This window comes from Lynx rufus, unplaced genomic scaffold (assembly GCF_022079265.1).
Source record: "Lynx rufus isolate CCGP_SWC_20201006 ecotype Redwood Valley unplaced genomic scaffold, mLynRuf1.p SCAF_1, whole genome shotgun sequence".
Taxonomy (NCBI): Eukaryota; Metazoa; Chordata; class Mammalia; order Carnivora; family Felidae; genus Lynx; species Lynx rufus.
Window position 1 is genome coordinate 205,917,373 of NW_025814823.1, and position 20,332 is coordinate 205,937,704.

At 37.7% G+C, this 20,332-nt stretch overlaps 1 protein-coding gene across 1 annotated transcript in view; it reads left to right on the forward strand.

Moving 5' to 3' along the window:
• The window catches only part of OXCT1 (3-oxoacid CoA-transferase 1), a 137,097-nt gene extending 117,307 nt beyond the window's left edge, over positions 1-19,790 (forward strand). The window contains exons 15-17 of the mRNA XM_047093116.1: positions 4,516-4,596; positions 14,887-14,988; positions 19,696-19,790. Coding sequence (XP_046949072.1) covers positions 4,516-4,596; positions 14,887-14,988; positions 19,696-19,737 — 225 coding nt within the window. The 3' untranslated portion in view covers positions 19,738-19,790. The remainder of the gene's footprint in view (positions 1-4,515; positions 4,597-14,886; positions 14,989-19,695) is intronic.
• Positions 19,791-20,332: the final 542 nt, after the last annotated feature.

The following is a 20,332-nucleotide window of genomic DNA, read 5'->3' on the forward strand; positions in this document are numbered from 1 at the left end:
TCCCCAAAGAAGTTTCCTAAAAGAAGAAATATGTTGCAGCCACATTTAAAATAAGCACTTAACAGAAAAGATGAGCAATAGCGTTTTATGTAAAGCAAAATCTTATTACATGCACGCTCTGTTGCCTCAGGTGAATAAATGCTGACATCAAATGCAAAAATCATCATGTTGTGAAACAGAGAGCTTGTTATTTGGGATTAAGTTTATTGTGATAACATGAAGCTTACTGTAGTGATAACCAGGGGGATTTATTATCACTTAACCAGACTCGTTACTGAAGAATTTAGGTCCAGGATTTTACACAAATATCAAAAGAATTAAAGAGAGATCACCACGAAGCAAGTAATACAAAGTACTATGGCCCTAAGTCATTTAAAAAGAAAAAGGTAAATTCCTCGGTGTTGCCATGAGGCCTGTAAGTGATCAAGGGGGGGAAAGAGAAAAAGTGGAGAGGCAGGTAGAGGAAGAGATTTAGCGATTCATCAAGGTTTTGATGAAGTTCACAAATAAGGACCGAGTGAAATCAGGAGCCCTCGGGACTAGTCAAAGCATTTTTAATGCTGTACTTGGTATCTGTTCCTCTGCCTTTTCTGGCATTTCTTCTTGGGGAAGAAAGAAAGAAGCAGAATGGTAAGGATGAAGCAGACCTCACGGACCCTAAATATTTGTGTGGAGATTCTACCTCTCCTAGTTTATGACACTTTGAGAACATTTTGTGTGATTCCTACGGTGACCAGGTGAGGAAGACAAGGCAACCATACAGAAAACTACAGCACAAAGAATTGAAGGCATCAAATGACCATTAAATGGCAGATAATAAGATGAAAAAAATGGCTCTTTAGACTCTTCGCACAGTGTTCTTTGCTGCCACACACACTACACTGCCTCTCTTTTTTAGGATTTAATTTTAAATGCTGAAAACTCAGCAATTGTTCCTCCTTTGTGAATCGTTAATCTATGCAGCCGCCATGCCACATTGGAAGGCTCAGCCGGGCATGGTTAGAATAGAGCCCTGAAGTGGGAGTTAGTTATATGTTGGCTTCATAGCTAACCTATTGTTGAATACTGAAATTGTGACATTCTTTAATCTCTTGCCTCTCATTTTCTCTTTTTCCTTTATCTGTGTTATGTGCTAGAGCTAAATGTGAATGGAGTCATCTAGCTACATTGTTCTCACTGCAAGAATACACCCGGTGCCAGTTTCCTAGGCCAGCCGTATGGTGTGTCCCCAAAAACGTCTTGTGGTTTCATTAGTTTTGTGGGTCTCAGCAATTGGGTTTAGGCCATTTTCTGCATAATCACATGTCTAACTTCTTATAGGAACATAAGAGCTAAAGAATTCCCTGGTAGACTGTGGAATTGTCAAATAGGTTTTGTGTAAACAAATGGTAGCTAACATTTATTGAGCGCTTGCAAAGTGCTGGACACTTGGATCTCATTGAACCGTTGTGGTAGCCCCATAGTGGGAGGGCTGCTGGGGAAGCCCAGGCCCAGGAACTTTGCACAGCCCGGGAGGAGCAGAGCCAGACTTTACCCTCAGGCCCTTTGGCTCCAGCCCACACTCTTAACCATAGGCTATCCTGTTTATATAGCAGATAGTCCATGAAAGGTCTCTGTTAGTCCTGTCAGTTGAAATTCCTGATTCCTCCTAAAATGGAGTTCGTTGTTCATTAAAATCCAAGTAGTTTTGCTCACACCAGATGTGGATCTTGCTCAAATAATGAGAACAAAGTAAGAGCTCCCTGCAAAAAATGTTCTTCAGAGGCCCACAGATTGCTCCCTTTGTACCCAGGCAGGCCTGGAATTCACTGTGACATGCCTTATTTGAGTTATAGTCAATGTAAGGAGACCTGACAACTGTACAAGCTTGAATATTCATCATTAATTTCAGCTCCTTAATTAAGCTTCTGTGACACGTGCAAACTTCCTTTGAAACTGGGAAGGAAAGTAGAGCATTAAAAATGAAGTGAAAATGAGGTTTTATTTCTACAATTATAAATTTTCTTATACAGTAAGATCCAGAAGCATATAACTTGTTATTAAAGGCGTAATGTGTATCCATTCTGTATGTATTTGGCACTCATTTTGATTAAATTAAAATAGTAGGGTTTGTCTTTTTTTGAAATCCATCTGGGATTTCCAGTAGACCTTTCATTTTCCTCCCATTCATTTATTCAAAAAATAATACTTTTTGTGCCATGCACTGGGTGAAGTACACTAAAGCCTTTTAATTACTGGTGCATTGGAGAGTTGAAAGTTTATTGCGAGGAACAAAATCTTTTTAATTAAACCTAGTTATCTGAAATTCCTTGCCTATGACTGTACACTAGATCTGACAGAAATTGGAGAGAGATAAAAGCCAGATAGCAGGTGCTTATTTTAGTGGTAAAACAGTAAGCTGTCGAAAGATGATTATGACATCATGTGTGGTGTTTTAATTTATTATTTATTTATTTATTTATTCATTTGTTTGTTTGTTTATTTTTGGTAAGAGCATGAGCCAGGGAGAAGGGCAGAGGGAGACAGAGAATCTTAAGCAGGGCTCCATGTCATGACTGTGAGATCACAACCCAAGCTGAAATCAAGAGTTGGATGCTTAACCAACTGAGCCACCATGTATGGTGGCTTTAGGCCCCAAAAAGAATAGAAGCATTTTTCCATTTTTTAGTAGAAGATCTAGAATATGATGAAGTAGCTTTCATCCTCAAGGGAAATACTAAATTAGGCTCCTGTTGCTTGATACTTAGAAAGGAGCTTAATGATAATTATAATCAGATCATCAGAGCTAATGTTTCAATTGTGTTTCCGTACAGGTGCCCAGAGGCCATGTCTACATTGGGATGTAGGCTGGAGGAAGGGGTATAATGGGTGAAAACCTGCTTTCCATTCTTTTTTTGAGTATAGTTGACACACAGTGTTATATTAGTTTCAGGTGTTTAGCATAGCGATTCAGCAGATTTGTACATGATGCTGTGATCCCCAGAGGGGTAGCTGCTATCTGACCCAATCCATCACTGTTACAATATCATTGACGATATTCCTTGTGCCGTGTCTCTTATTCCCACGACTTACTCGTTCCATAACTGGAAGCATCTATCTCCCTCTCTGTTTCACCAGCCTTGCCCAGCACACCACCCTCTCCCCTCTGGCAATCATCAGTTTTCTCTGTATTTATAGGTCTCGTTCTGTTTTCTGTTTGTTTATTTAGGTTTGTTTGTTTTTTGTATTCCACTTTTATGAGTAAAATGAGTAAAATATGCTGTTTGTCTTTCTCAGTCTGACTTATTTCACTTAGTATAATACTCTCTAGATCCATCTGTGTTGTCTCAAATGGCATGATCTCATTATTTTTATGGCTGCATAATATTCCTGTGTGTGTGTGTGTGTGTGTGTGTGTGTGTGTGCCCACATCTTCCTTATCCATTCATCTATTGATGAACATTTAGGTTGCTTCCATATCTTGTAAATAAGGCTACAGTAAACATAGGGGTTCATACATTTCTCTGAATTCGTGGTTTTGTTTTCTTTGTATAAATACTCTGCTTTCTATTCTTACTCCCTTTTTATTTTATGTTTGAAGAAAGGGTACAGTAGTTAAAAGGAAAAATACAGATTTAGGACAGCTCATACATTTTACTTATGAGCAAACTGAGGCTCAAACTCCAGGAACAGCAAACAGCGGTATGAGAAAGTAAATAAAACCATGGTATACTATACTGCCTGGCTCAGCGATGAACAGTTTTACATGGTCATTGAGGCAGAATGGTGTAAATTCTAACCATTGAGTTAACTACAGTTTGCAGCCTAGCTCTAATGAAGAAGTGCAGATGACAATGGAGGACAGGGTTTTATAAGAGAGTTAAGTCTTCATGTACCACAATAAGAGTTAGTACATAGTGTCTAAAATCAATTAATCGAGAAACAAATAGCATGGAACCCAGTTTGTAAAAAAGAAGAGGTAATAGGAAAATGTATAGATACAAAAGAAAATGCTAGAAAAAAAAATTGATTCCTGTTGAGAGCAGGTCCAAAAGTAAGTAAAGGAGGCTAGGCATTGGTGTTTTCATGTATGTTTTACTTTTCTAACAAAATTAATTTTAAGAAGGGTATTACACATTCGCATCTCGTACATGCTTCTTATCCTTGGTGAATAATAGTTCGTGTTTGTCAAGGAGACCATTCCCTGAAAAGGAAAAGGAAGCAGGATACTAGAAGTAAAATTTCTCTTACGTTATATATAAGGACTGAGACTTGAGAGTTTAAATTTATGACAAGGTGTTGCCCAACTAAATCATTTCTGGCTTTTGCTATCCATTTGGTATTCTCCCTAAATTATGTTAGGAACAGAAGCTATCCCCAGAAAGAAAGCAAAAGCGTGACTGTGCAAAGATTTTGAAACAGCCTGTACTTAGGAGATGCTTTCTCTGATAGTTCCTGTGTGTCCTATCATTATTCCACTTCTAAGTAAGAATTGGTCCCTAACTACTCTTTTGATGTTCCTTCTTTTTAAAACAGGGAAATACACATAAAATCATGGAGAAATGTACATTGCCACTGACTGGAAAGCAGTGCGTCAACCGCATCATTACTGAAAAGGTACAGTGCCTCTTTTCATTTCCTCTAATGTCAGCCAGCACTTTTTTTTTATTTATAAGAATTCTTAGATTTTTTTTCATCACCCTCTAAAAGGGTATGTTGGTAGTCATACGATTAAGTTAATCCGTGGGTAGACTGAATAGGAAAATTCGTAAATTTAATGTTTCTAAATGTAGAATCCTTGACATGCACCTCTCTGGTGTGTATACCATGCAGCATATACACAATTGCACTACTGTCCTTGGTAACTTTGACAGTATATATAATCAAAGAGAAGTTTTATTCATCCTTTTACTTGGACTATTAACATGTCTAAGACGGATGATGTATATAAAGTTAAGAATATATTAATCATTCCTACCTTTCTTTGCTTTCCCAACTCACAAGTACAAATTGTTTGATTTCATTTTAGTTAACTCTGTGAAAATTGGGGTTTTCATCATTTGGGTTCAAAGGCCCACAGTGAGCCAAGAAATCTATTCTGTGGTTATTGCATGCTTTCAGCTCTTTTATAAAAAGACCTTCAGAACACATGAGCCATTCTACTGCTTTTCTAGATTTTTTCTTCTTAGATGGAAAATGTTGGTAATGGTGTGACTGAAAGCTGCTCACATCTGAGAGAAGCCTCATTGGCAGTTGTCTACAGTCATCTTTCTGACCCAGACTTGAACCTAGAATGTTGGAATGACATAATTCTCCTAAGTGAGCTAGGAGGGTGCCGTTTTCTTGATTCAGTGTCTTGATGAAACTAAAAAACAAAATTATCTGTATCAGGGTTGGTTTGTTTGGATGCTTTTCTTTTTGCAAGAGCCACAGGGACAGCATCTTCGCATTAGTCTGGTTTGCTGCCTCTCACTGAAGTGTGGTAAGAAGCACCCTAACGCAGCCCTTTGAAGTAGGTTCAGAGGTTCATAGTACTTGACAGATCCACATTTTACTTTTTAAACATTTTTTAAAATGTTTATTTATTTGGAGAGAGAGAAAGAGAGCAAATGCATAAGCGGGGGAGGGGCAGAGAGAGATGTAGAGAGAGAGAGGATCCCAAGCAGGCTCCACGCTGTCAGTGCAGAGCCTGACGCAGGGCTCAGTCTCATGAACCGTAAGATCATGACCTGAGCCGAAATCAAGAGTCAGATGTTTAACCAACCGAGCCACCTAGGGGCCCCCACATTTTAAAGATCATTGTGTTGTAAATGTTGCCTTCCCCTAGGACTGTTTATGTGGAGTTCCATAAAGATGACTTGTAGATAATAGAAATTGGATAAAACTACAGAATATTTTATTTCACCATTCATTCCCTGAGTCGTACCACTTCTTGAACCCCTACAAAATTGTGGTGACAGGACTTACTGAAAAGATTCTATTACTTTGAAAATAACGACAAAGCAGTCCTCAATCCTGTTTTCTTTAATGAAGTGGTAGACCTTCTAAGGATAATTCCAGCAACATTTTCCCATTGATCTTCCTCTTCTCCTAAGTAAGCCCTCTCCCCCATCCCCACTACATGTGCTCTCTGGCCTTGTTCTTACCAGTTCACTGCTCTTAGCTGCAATACGTTCCACTCGACTCTGCCTCCCCAAATCCTATCCATCCTTTAGGCCTCTTGCAATTTTCCTCTTGATCACGAAGAGGTTTCTGGCCATCTTCGCACTCCTGCCTGTGCCTCATCCTCGGTCGTGCACCATTCATTTGGACACCTGTCATCTCATACCTACATTTCCTTATGATATAACAGACTATTATTTAACTTTACTGCCATTTATAAAAACTTGTATCTATCCTTTCTCCCTGTTCACATTGTTGTCTTATGCATTTATTCATTTAATAAGGATTTTGCGAGGGGCGCCTGGGTGGCGCAGTCGGTTGGGCGTCCGACTTCAGCCAGGTCACGATCTCGCGGTCCGTGAGTTCGAGCCCCGCGTCAGGCTCTGGGCTGATGGCTCAGAGCCTGGAGCCTGTTTCCAGTTCTGTGTCTCCCTCTCTCTCTGCCCCTCGCCCGTTCATGCTCTGTCTCTCTCTGTCCCAAAAATAAATAAACGTTGAAAAAAAAAATTTAATTTAATAAGGATTTTGCGAGCATCTTGTCTGAACTAGAGTATTACCAGCAGTGTGCTACAGAAAAGAGATCAGTCTCCGCCCCCAGGGAGCACATTCAGGAGGGCTGGACAGCGTGCATCTGGCAGTACCCGAGGCTAGGGTAATAAATGTGAGAAGAGCCATGCCAGATGAGGAGTTAGGAACACAGGAGAGAAGAAGTCTGCCTAACAACCTGGGGAGAGTGTCAGGAGAGGTTCGAATGGTATCAGATACAGACTTGTAATGGGTTTTGCAAGGCATTTCACAGACTCTACCTTTTCTCCTCCAATCTCAGTTTCTCTCTTTCTGCTTTTAAATTCTCCCCACTTCATCTGTTAAAATGCTGTGAATGGTGTTGCCTTCCCTACCCTCCATGTTCTTCTGGGACTCTGCACATCTTGTTTCCCTCCCTAGAATGTTCTTCTCACCCTTCCCATCTAGCTAATTCCTGCTCATTTTTTTTATGTCTCAACTATATGTTTCTTTCTTTGGCAAGTCTTTGCTTTCTCTCCACAAGTCTTCTGGGTGCTTCCCTGAATCCTAGTACGTACCCTAATTCAGCACTGACCACTGTATTGAAATAACCTCTCAGCTCTGCCTGTCTCACTCGTCAATGTTTATCCAGTACTTTGCATGATGTTTGCTCATATGCAGCGAATGCTTGTTGAATAAATGTAGTACACTTCTCTTGATGGAGAAAATTGATAGATTCAGTGATGAGTCTTGAAAGGTAAGTAGGAGTTTTACAAGTTAGAATAAGACCAAAGAGGCCCTTCTGGGCTAAGGAAAGGAAATAGGCAGAGTTGTGGAGCTATTAAGAATAAACAGCCAACCCAAGGACCTGCCAGCGGAGCAATGTAGAGCGAGGGCAGGACTGGACTCTGAAGGTTACAGTTGAAAAGACAGTGAAGGGCTAAATTGTAAAGGAATGTGAGCACCTTGTTATGAAATTGGAGTTTTATCTGGAAGGCAGTTGGGAGCCCTTCAATGATTTTATTTTTTATTTTTAGACTTTTTTTTAATTTTATTTTTTTTAATTTACATCCAAATTAGTTAGCATATAGTGCAACAATGATTTCAGGAGTACATTCCTTAATTCCCCTTACCCATTTACCACATCCCCCCACCCACAACCCCTCCAGTAACCCTCTGTTTGTTCTCCAAATTTAAGAGCCTCTTATGTTTTGTCCCCCTCCTGGTTTTTATATTATTTTTCTTTCCCTTCCCTTTATGTTCATCTGTTTTGTCTCTTAAAGTCCTCATATGAGTGAAGTCATATGATATTTGTCTTTCTCTGACTAATTTCGCTTAGCATAATACCCTCCAGTTCCATCCACATAGTTGCAAATGGCAAGATTTCATTCTTTTTGATTGCCAAGTAATACTCCATTGTGTATGTATACCACATCTTCTTTATCCATTCATCCATCGATGGCCATTTGGGCTCTTTCCAAACTTTGGCTATTGTTTGATAGTGCTGCTAGAAACATGGGGTGCATGTACCCTTTCGAAACAGCACACCTGTATCCCTTGCATAAATACCTAGTAGTGCAATTGCTGGGTCAGAGGGTAGTTCTATTTTTAATTTTTTGAGGAACCTCCATACTGTTTTCCAGAGTGGCTGCACCAGCTTGCATTGCCACCAACAATGTAAAAGAGATCCTCTTTCTCCACATCCTCGCCAACATCTGTTGTTGCCTGAGTTGGTAAGGTTAGCCATTCTGACAGGTATCTCATTGTAGTTTTGATTTGTATTTCCCTGATGATGAATGATGTTGTGCATTTTTTCATGTGTCAGTTGGCCATCTGGATGTCTTCTTTGGAGAGGTGTCTATTCATGTCTTTTGCCCATTTCTTCACTGGATTAGTTGTTTTTTGGGTGTTGAGTTTGATAAGTTCTTTATAGATTTTGGATACTAACCCTTTATCAGATATGTCATTTGCAAATATCTTTTCCCATTCTGTCAGTTGCCTTTTAGTTTTGCTGATTGTTTCCTTCACTGTGCAGAAGATTTTTATTTTGATGAGGTCCCAGTAGTTCATTTTTGGTTTTGTTTCCCTTGCCTCCAGAGACATGTTGAGTAAGAAGTTGCTGAGGGCAAGATCAAAGAGGTTTTAGCCTGCTTTCTCCTCGAGGATTTTGATGGCTTCCTGTCTTACATTGAGGTCTTTCATCCATTTTGAGTTTATTTTTGTGTATGGTGTAAGCAAGTGGTCCAGGTTCATTCTTCTGCATGTCACTGTCCAGTTTTCCCAGCACCACTTGCTGAAGAGACTGTCTTTATTCCATTGAATATTCATTCTTGCTTCGTCAAAGATGAGTTGGCCATACATTTGTGGGTCCATGTCTGGGTTCTCTATTCTGTTCCATTGATCTGAGTGTCTCTTCTTGTGCCGGTACCATACTGTCTTGATGATTATAGCTTTGTAATATAGCTTGAAGTCTGGGATTGTGATGCCTCCTGCTTTGGTTTTCTTTTTCAAGATTGCTTTGGCTATTTGGGGTCTTTTTGGTTCCATAAAATTTTAGGATTGTTTGTTCTAGCTCTGTGAAGAATGCTGGTGTTATTTTGATAGGGATTGCGTTGACTATGTAGATTGCTTTGGGTAGTGTCGACATTTTAACAATATTTGTTCTTCCTATCCAGGAACATGGAATCTTTGTCCTTTTTTTTTTTTTTTTTTTTTTTTTTTGGTCTTCTTCAATTTCTTTCATAAGCTGTCTGTAGTTTTCAGTGTATAGATTTTTCACCTCTTTGGTTAGATTTATTCCTAGGTATTTTATGGTTTTTGGTGCAACTGTAAATGGGATCGAGTCCTTGATTTCTCTTTCTGTTGCTTCATTGTTGGTGAATAGGAATGCAGCCGATTTCTGTACATTGATTTTATATCCTGCAACTTTGCTGAATTCATGAATCAGTTCTAGCAGTTTTTTGGTGAAATCTTTTGGGTTTTCCATATAGAGTATCATGTCACCTTTGAAGAGTGAAAGTTTGACCTCCTCCTGGCCGATTTGGTTGCCTTTTATTTCTTTGTGTTGTCTGATTGCAGAGAGTAAGACTTCCAATATTAAGTTGAGTAACAGTAGCGACAGTGGACATCCCTATCTTGTTCCTGACCTTAGGGGGAAAGCTCTCAGTTTTTCCCCATTGAGGATGATATTAACATTGGGTCGTTCATATATGGCTTTTATGATCTCGAGGTATGAATCTTCTATTCCCTACTTTCTTGAGGGTTTTTATTAAGAAAGGATGCTGTATTTTGTCAAATGCTTTCTCTGCATCTATTGAGAGGATCATATGGTTGTTGTCTTTTATTGATGTGATGAATCACATTAATTGTTTTGTGGATATTGAACCAGCCCTGCATCCCAGGTATAAATCCCACTTGGTCGTGGTGAATAATTTTTTTAATGTATTGTTGGAGCCGGTTGGCTAATATCTTGTTGAGGATTTTTGCATCCATGTTCATCAGAGAAATTGGTCTATAGTTCTCCTTTTTAGTGGAGTCTCTGGTTTTCGAATCAAGGTAATGCTGGCCTCATAGGAAGAGTTTGGAAGTTTTCCTTCCATTTCTGTTTTTTGGAACAGCTTCAAGAAGATAGGTGTTAACTCTTCCTTAAATGTTTAGTAGAATTCCCCTGGAAGGCCATCTTGTTTGGGGGAGATTTTTGATTACTAATTCGATTTCTTGACTGTTATGGGTCTGTTCAAATTTTCTATTTCTTCCTGTTTAGTTTTGGTAGTGTATACGTTTCTAGGAATTTGTCCATTTCTTTCAGATTGCCCATTTTATTGGCGTATAATTGCTCATAATATTCTCTTATTATTGTTTGTATTTCTGCTGTATTGGTTGTGATCTCTCCTCTTTCATTCTTGATTTTATTTATTTAGATCCTTTTTCTTTTTGATCAAACTGGCTAGTGGTTTATCAATTTTGTTAATTCTTTCAAAGAACCAGTTTCTGGTTTCATTGATCTATTCTACTGGTTTTTTTGGTTTCGATAGCATTAATTTCTTCTCTAATCTTTATTATCTCCTGTCTTCTGCTGGTTTTGGGTTTTATTTGATGTTCTTTTTCCAGCTCCTTAAGGTGTAAGGTTAGGTTGTGTATCTGAGATCTTTTCTTCCTTCTTTAGGAAGGCCTGGATTGCCATATACTTTCCTCTTATGACTGCCTTTGCTGCGTCCCAGAGGTTTTGGATTGTGGTGTTATCATTTTCATTGGCTTCCGTATACTTTTTAATTTTTCTTTAACTTCTTGGTTGGCCCATTCATTCCTTAGTAGGATGTTCTTTACTCTCCAAGTATGTGTTACCTTTCCAAATTTTTTCTTGTGGTTGATTTCAGGTTTCATAGCATTGTGGTCTGAAAATATGCATGGTATGATCTCGATCTTTTTGTACTTGCTGAGGGCTGATTTGTGTCCCAGTATGTGGTCTATTCTGGAGAATGTTTGATGTGCACTGGAGTAGAATGTATATTCTGCTGCTTTAGGATGAAATGTTCCGAATATATCTGTTAAATCCATCTGGTCCAGTGTGTCATTCAAAGCCATTGTTTCCTTGTTGATTTTTTTATTAGATCATCTGTCCATTGCTGTGAGTGGGGAGTTGAAGTCTCCTACTATTATAGTATTACTATCAATGAGTTTCTTTATGTTTGTGATTAATTGATTTCTATATTTGGGTGCTCTCACATTTGGTGCATAAATGTTTACAATTATTAGTTCTTCTTGGTGGATAGACCCGTTAATTATGATATAATGCCCTGCTTCATCTCTTGATACAGTCTTTATTTTAAAGTCTAGATTGTCTGATATAAGTATGGCTACTCTGGGCTTCTTTTGTTGACCATTAGCATGATAGACGGTTCTCCATCCCCTTACTTTCAATCTGAAGGTGTCTTTAGGTCTAAAGTGGGTCTCTTGTAAACAGCATATAGATGGATCTTGTTTTCTTATCCATTCTGTTACCCTATGTCTTTTGATTGGAGCATTTAGTCCATTGACATTTAGAGTGAGTACTGAAAGATATGAATTTATTGCCATTATGTTGCTTGTAGAAGCCCTTCAATGATTTTAGATGGATTAGATTTGCATGTTAGAAAGAATGCTGTAGCTTTTATGCAGAGTAGGGGGAGAAGAGATGAGACAGAGTTCAGTTAGAAGATTCGTTCAGTGATTTAGGCCAGAAGCGTCACGGTTCTAAACCACAGGTTAGAAGGAGAGATTCGAGAGACCCAGATGGACTCAACCTAGCTAGATGATGAATTGGACAAGGCTGCTAAGACAGAGGTGCTTCCTAAGTTTTCCTAATGAAGCCCAGACGGTAGGAAGAGACAGGGAGGAGTGGTGGGAGGCAGTAAAAGATTGGGTTCAGCTTTGACACACCCAGTTTGATATTCTTGAACATGTTAACATCCTGAACGGCCAGTCAGATTTCTGATAAACAGAGATGTGGATGTGGAGCTCAGAAGGAAAGTCAGTATTGGACCAAACTTGTGGAAGTCATTAACCTAGTAAAGGATAATTGAAGCCTTTAGTGTAGATGACATTGGATAGATAAAAATGGGCAAAGGGAAAGACAGCTGTGGGAACCCCAAGGAAGGGAACGGTGCACATTTACCCCTGTGGCTCTGTACATAGTAGGTGCTCTAATGCATATTTGTTGAATGACTGAATGAGAATGCGGTGCCATTAGGGCAATAAATATGTTCAGCCTGCCATTGCAGATATGCCCCTAGAATTCCATTTTCAACTTCTAAAGAAATTCCATTAGTTTGCCTTTTGAAAGAGGCTTTGGAGATTTTTGACCCTGATTTCCTAGTTTTGTACTGCTAGAATGAGGTTATGAAAGATGCTTTCTTCGCCAGCAGCTGGGCTATGATTAACTGCTTTATCTATAATGTGGTCTCCATTTTTATCAAGGTTTTGTTTATACTTTATACTGCTAAATGGAAATCTTCCTAAATATTTCAAAAGTAAATTTCCTTCATTTTAATAATAGATGCTTGGCTTTCCAGTATATGACCTTGAGAGCTAATTAGAGTTTGATAAAGGTGTTAAAAGTTTTCTAAAAGCAGTAAGTAGATTTGCCATAGATTTTCTCTCCCTGATCACTGAAGGCTTATATTCATGACACTACAGTTATCTTTTCCCCAAATCCCTTCCCTTCCTGTTCTTAATAATATAATCTAGAGACTCTTTTTTTTTAATTTGTTTCATTTTGATAAATTTACAGTTGTTCATAATGCAGGGAAAAGAAAATCAGTATGAATAATGCTCCAGACACATTTTCTACAAAGCAAAAGTGTCTATTAAAAAAATTTTTTTAATTGTCATTTTGGAATTAAATAAGCTAATGTAGCATACAGACATTCCTAAATGACCATTTTCTTCCTTCTCAAAACACATATTTTTACTGAAAAAACAGGTTTTTTTTATTTTTTAGGAACATAAAAATGTGCAAACAAAAAGGAAGTTTTCTGGAATATTTCCTCTAAAATTTAAATCATCTTTTCCAGTAAAATCAACCAGGTAATCTGTAAATTCATCAAACGTAAACATAGAATTCAGGTATCATGTCCTCTTAATGTTTTGCTCAAGGGGGAAAAATCAGTTAACGGGAGACTAATAACCGTTTTAGGGCTTTGATTTGAGTTCACACACAAGTGACAATAAGTTAAGCTATTAAGGAGAAAGAACATGCATGTATATGGTGCCCCTGTTATGCCTCAGGCATGATGCCAGGTGCCCAGATAATGTTCGTTATATTTGTCCTGTAAAGCAATCTTGGGAAGTAGGGTTTTTTGATATCCATGTACACATGCAAAGGCAAGTTCATCAAAGATCAGTTAGCTAGTGTGTGGCAGAGCCGAAATTCCAGTCCAGCTCGAAAGCCAGGGTTCTTTCCTCTACAGGTTGCTGTGTCTTCATATTAGCCTCCTATCCACAAGAGTGTTTAAAATGGAAATTTTGGGTTTGATTTCCAAACTAGCTGAAAATAAAGATCAGCTTGTGAATAATAGTTGAATGTAAGGTAAACCTGGAAGAGGGGAAGGATATGAGGAGCATAATTTTTAAGTCAGAGAGAGAGGAAACTAGTAGTGAAAGCCAAGAGAGGGAACAGTGCCTTTTGCTTGTAGATCCAGCAAGTGAAAGAGGGAAGCAGTTTTGGGCTCTTATAGTTAGAGCTGCCCATCCATAGACCATCTAATCTGCCTTGAGACAAGTGAGCCTCCTAGCATCAGAAGCCTCTCAGCAGAGCCGACCATCTCAGAAGAATGGAAGAATTCCCGAGCGGGAGGTTATATTAAATGACTTTGTCAGTCCCTTCCACTCAGGTTGTCATATTGCTAAGTGTAACAAATGGCAGGTATCCTAAGTCAGGTACAACAAGTTGAGTCTTTTTGCTGAGGTCATACTGTACCAATGGGCATTACCATCACCTGGCATTACCAACCACAATGTTGTAAAGGAACATTAAGGTGAGGTTAGCCTTCTCATGCTTGTCCTAAACACGAGCATCTTCATTTGATTTTCATACCAAGGGGGAGATTCTCATGCTGTCCTCTTGGACCTATGTGTCTTTGCAGGACTTAAAAGGGAAAGTTGTAATATTTACCTGACCGGGGGAGAGGGGGGTCTTTCAGGATCAGGACAGCTATCCCTTTGTAATTACTCATAACCACTTCGAAGTGCTTTCTTTTATTTCCTGTAACTCTTTACCTAGCAGCATTGATCAGCTCTCCCCCACCATCCTTTTACATTCACCTTCCAAATATCTTCTCCCTCCCTCCCTTTCTTCATTCCTTTTTTCCTTCAAATCATCATTATTCTTCTAACTGAAATTTTGACCAGAAGTGTTAGACCTAACTAAAGGAAAGTAGTTAAACAAAACAAAACAAAACAAAACAAAACAAAACAAACAAAAACCCAAAACTGGTTACAGTAGTAGCATGTGCCATCAGTAGTCAACATTCATTTATCTTCTGACATCAACAGTGCTCCACAACTAATTGCCGATTAGAGAGCTGGCATTTATTCTCACCAAAATATAACCATTAGAGTTGACATTTTCTCATTGCTGATTTTCAGAGTCTTTTGTCCTCGGTCTTGTCTCTCCTTTAAGAACTTGAGAGGTTGTTTCTGTTTTGTGTTGTAAAATAATTACTGTGATGGAAATTGTCATTGTCGTTTTCTTGATTCCGACAGGCTGTGTTTGACGTGGACAACAAGAAAGGACTGACTCTGATTGAACTCTGGGAAGGCCTGACCGTGGATGACATCAAAAAGAGCACTGGGTGTGATTTTGCAGTAAGTGTTTCTGTGAATAAATCCAGCCACTTGTCCTATATCATGAGCTTGATTAATGGGTGTTTACAGGACATGAACCATTAATTTGTGATCATTTTTGGAGTTGACCTTTACAGAGAACAGGAGTGAAGGGAAGGGTGCCTCCAGATGAGAGCAGGTGGGAGCAGGAACGGGCTCTGACTCACGGCCACCCTTTGGCTCAGGACTCAGAAGCAGGAGGGGGAGGAACCACCAGGGACTGCTGGAAACAGAAGGTGGAGCTTGAACACAAAGCTACTTTCTGTAAAGTCCCTTGCAAATCTTCTGTTCTTGGGTTACCTATCAGAGCTGTGGCTAGACTCCGTTAACTCCAAGATGTGAGCCACACATGGAGAAATGATGCTCCCTTATTTTTTAATCCACCTATGACTTAGGGCTTTCTCTTTTACTAACTTCGATGCTTGATTATTCCGTCCATTGAACATGTTGGAACGTTGAGCTCTGACACGGAGTTACAGTCACAAAATAGGTATATCCTGCATTTAAAGAAAAACGTAGTGCATAAAAACTCAGACTTACAAAGCACATAATACACCAGAGGAGTATAATTAAACAAATCCCCAAATCACTTTTCAAAACAAAAATAATATAATATAGTCACCCTTTAATGTAAGTGCTTGTTTATAAATCACTGATCACCCATCTAATGGGGGTCGAGAGGATGGTTCAGTCTGTTTGAAGTTAATCAAAATAAAGGAGAAATGTCTCTGAAAAGCTGAAGGAAAAGAATTTCCTTTTCACATACATTTTAAGAAGGGATTTACTAGTTAAAATGAAATACAGTTATAATGGGGAAGAAATGTTGCAGCTACCCATCCTGGAGAAAGTAATTTAACAAAACCTATTTGATAAATCAGGCATATATTTCATACGCTTCTTCCTTAGATACTACATGCTTGGCTGGTACCTGTTAATGCATAACAAATTTCTATAAAAACAATTTTGCTGCATAATTCATTATCCACATATAACTGTTTATGGTACTGTCTGAGGGTCTTTGTCTATTAACCTTTTTTGAATTTCCCTTTGGAAAAAAGTCTGTCAGCAATACCTAGCACAAAAAAACCAAAAAACAACAACAAAAAAATACCCACATCTTTAATTAGCTTTTTAGTAACCTTAGGGAGAATAAATGAGATCTGTTTATACTTTTCACTGTTTAGAATCCCTTACTTCAGTGGTAGAAGCAAATAATTCTTCTTACCTATCAGCTGTTCTTTGTATTTTTCCCCATTGTGGGTAAGTTAACCTCTTCTTCATCAGGTAGTATTTTCGAATCCACATGATTTTCATTTCTTTGCCACGAAAGAGGATATACAAAGAAAGAACCCTTGTTGTTATTTGCTTTTTTTTTTTCCATTTATATAGTTAAGTCAGGATGAAAAAGGTGTTTTAGTGTTTTTGCTTTTTGCTTTTGCTTTTTGCTTTTTGTTTTTAAGTGCTAGTTTCCCTGTGTTGATGCACTGAAAAATATCTCTGTGGTTTCTTATTTAATACCATATCACCCTCTTTCTCTTTTGACATTGACATGTAATCTTATTTCCTCCAAATTAGGCTATTGAGATAAGATGTGAATTTGCATATTAGTGTTGTTGTGAAAATGAAAAGGTGTAGTATCAGTTGAACCATCTCAACAAAAGAGCTAGCTTTTGAGGATCTGATGATCAGTGGCATCTCTTTAGATCCTGATGGGTGAAATCACATGTAGCAGATTGTTTTTCTGTAATGCTAGGGACTAGAATGCTCTAATTAATATGTTCTGTGTAATAGCTGGGTTATCAATAAAATACATACAATAATAAAATTATATTGAGGGTAACATTTCTTTATTTGATAATTCAAATTAAATTAATAATTAAATAATTCAAATTCAAATTTGATAATTCAAATAAAGTGTTTCACATCATAATTTAGAAGATATTCCATGTGGTTATTAATGGATAGGTACCATTTTATTCTCTATATAACTTTATACAAGTTAGTCAAAATTCCTTTTTGAGAAAAGGCCCACTCAGTCTTCAATGTATACCTGGAAATAAACATTTTAGAAGGGAATAGTTAGACAACCAGGTTGTTGCATAATAAAGAAAAAAGGGTGAAAACCTCGGTCTGAGTAATTTTGAAAATGTGTTGGCTAACATTTTCTCCTATTAAAGCTGTGACAAACTAATGAAAATGTCAGATTCCTGTATTTCACTCAGTGTGTTCCTGCCAGTTACTTGATGGGCCAAAGTAGAAAGAAAAGGGAAAAGTGATATGCCATCACTTAAATTGCATTATCTCCAAAGTCTCTTTTTCCACTGAGTAGTTAATTCAAATGGTTATTCATTTCTCTCTTTTCTAATGCATGCTTGTGTTACATAAAATATTTTTTTCTTTACCATATATGTCTGTGGACCTTTTTTGAAACAACATTATTTCCTTCTGTTTTTATTTTTTAATTAGATTAAAAAAAATTGAATCCATATTTGAAAATCACATGGTAAAATAAACTTCCAGAGGTAAAATAAACTTCCAGTCAACCCTGATTATTTATTGAACACCCATTTGTGTCCCACATTGAGCTATGAAATGTGAATAAAAATAGAACAAATTGGTGTAGTTCCTACTCCCAAGGGTCTTGGTCTTATTCTACAGGCAGGAATACCTCTAAACCACCATTGGCAAAAATTAAGTAAGAATACAGCTTATTTATATGTTTGCACTGAAATTTGGAAGAAGCCAGGTGTACATATTCTTTGCTAAGTTGAATAAATTTATACTCCGTATTTTTAATGAACTGGCATTATACCAGAATTAAATTGTATACCATTGGGGTTTCAATGGACTGGGAAAACAAATTGTTGGCTTATATTCTACACCTAAATCATATAGTCTTGTGTTACCTGTAGATCACCTTGGCAGGATGATCTGCTTCAGCCTGCATGGGCTTAAAATGTTAATGAGACTGAGCAAGAACAGGATGAAAAATGGTGATTTAGTAGGTGTTTTTCATTACAAAAATAGGCGGGCCAAGTCAGTCTACATAAAGCTTCATCTCTTTCTTTTTTCATATAAGTCAGAGTCCGCATTGAGGATATAAATGACATTAAGAGCTCAAAATAGGGTCAGTATGCCAAGGAAAGTGATCAGATGTTTAGGTTATAAAATTAAGGTGTCCAGTTTCCTTTTAAAGGAAATGCTATAAAGCATCTATTGGAAATGATCTGTTTCCCAAAAAATAGAGTTTCATTTCATTAAATTATTTCTACAGATGCTCTGTTGTTTAAAAAAAGAAAATGGGTTGTTTGTGAGACACACTTTCTAAATACCCAGAGCCCATATGTCTTTTGTTCTTTTCAGTAGAGTTGAAGATCTATGCACATGTGGGCTGTGATTTTTGACTATTTATTATATGTCTATTATTTTGTCTATTATATATCTGCTCTTGGAACTGGCAGGTCTGAATGAGCTGTCATTTATTTTAAGCTGTATACCAAGCCATACCGATCCTTTTTACTCTGATCGTGTCATTCTTTTAGTAGAAAAATGGAAAAGGGGGCATTAGCTCTTGACATTGTGAAGAGCTAATACAGAAACAATTTATAATTGAACTAAAAATATTTAACCTCATCAGAGCCAAATAATTGTCTACTCCTATTGTTAATACTGTTTTAACCTCTATTAAAACCTTTCTTCTAATTCTTTAAAGCTTATTTAATCCATTTATTCATTCATTTTTTCATTAATTTAACAAAATATTAACTGTTTATTCTGGAAGGCTAGGCCCACTTCAATCGCTTCATTCTTGAAGAGCTCAAAAATCATCTATATTTTAATATGCCCCCACTGTGCTTTCCATGGGGACTGTTACTTAATAGGACTCCATGGATATTTGCCAGACTGAATGAAGACATCTATACCTGACATTGCCTTGAAAGATCAGTCAAAATTAAGCCAAATCACTTACATTTAACTTTATTCTTCCACCAGCTCTACCATTAAATGTAGACCTGTCCTCATTTTTCTCTGCTTCAAGTCTTCTAGGAATGCATGTATTGTTCTGTATATTGAACATAAACCTAGTCAACATTTAATATTTTTAATGCTATTACCTCCTTTTTAAAAATAACTTGGAATCTTTTTACTGCCTTCATATCATTTCCATTCTGATTATGATATTTCTGATAAAATTCATCATCGATCATGTATCTCTTCATTAATATGGGCCCAGTTAATCCAAAGACTACATTGTGTCAACAAAATTGGGAATTGACTAGACTTATTTTGAGCATTTTGAGACTTGTGCCTTACTCTGTGTCTCTGTTTTGGGTACTCTCAGAGGCATCAATCTCAGAGCTCAGTGATCCATTCCGAGAGCTTGGTTTTCTGGACCCTTTATCGTCTCTGTCTGTTCCTCCACCCTCTTGCTGTTGCCAGTCTTACTGATGCTTAATTTAGGAACTGTAACGTGCAAGAAGGTTGAGAACTATATACCCACAACGTAAACAGGAAAGAGTTCTCTGTCTTGTTGGTTTAGAATGGAAAATAATGAGGAAGCTCTAGGTGATGTCTGTGGCAAGGCTGTTTGTTGCCAACATTATTCAGGTTTAAAAATTCAGAAAAGAGATGTTGATGCCATGAGGTTTTGTACAATTTGGTCATTTTTTCTTCTCTTTCTTTTACCAGGTTTCACCAAAACTCATGCCAATGCAGCAGATCACAACTTGAAATGTGGAATAGACATTTCTCCCAGGTTGTGTGTTTCTCATTTTAACCACATAGGATTTCATTCAAAGAACATCAGTAATCATAATTGTATATCTAAGAAGCAGTTTTGACTAGTTTTCTTCCAGCATTTTACACTGTAGCAGCCATGTAGTCTTTATTCTCTCTAGTGTGCTATAAAGTTTTAATGAAAGACAAATATATATATATAATATAAATGATTATCTTACTTGTTTTATGATTGCATTGAAGGCTTATCTTTACAATTGGTGCTCACATTGGATTTATCTTTACCTTTTGTGATATGTACACAAAATTGTACCAAGATGGGCCCTTAGGAAGACTTTCACTGATGTGCTGTCCCTCCCAACTAAATCGTGACGTATAGAAAAAAAGAATGAGGGAGATAAAGAACTCCACCCAGAGTATACCCAAGGCAGCATTGCACTAGTGCTGAATGATAACATCTGTGTGAATTTTGAGTAGGAGAAATGCTGTCTTAATGATTATGTTTTTCTTTTGGCCTCCTCTGACTTTTCTTTTAGAGCCTCTGATTTTGTGATTGCATCTTGTTTCCCTAAAGCATCCCTTCTCCTCC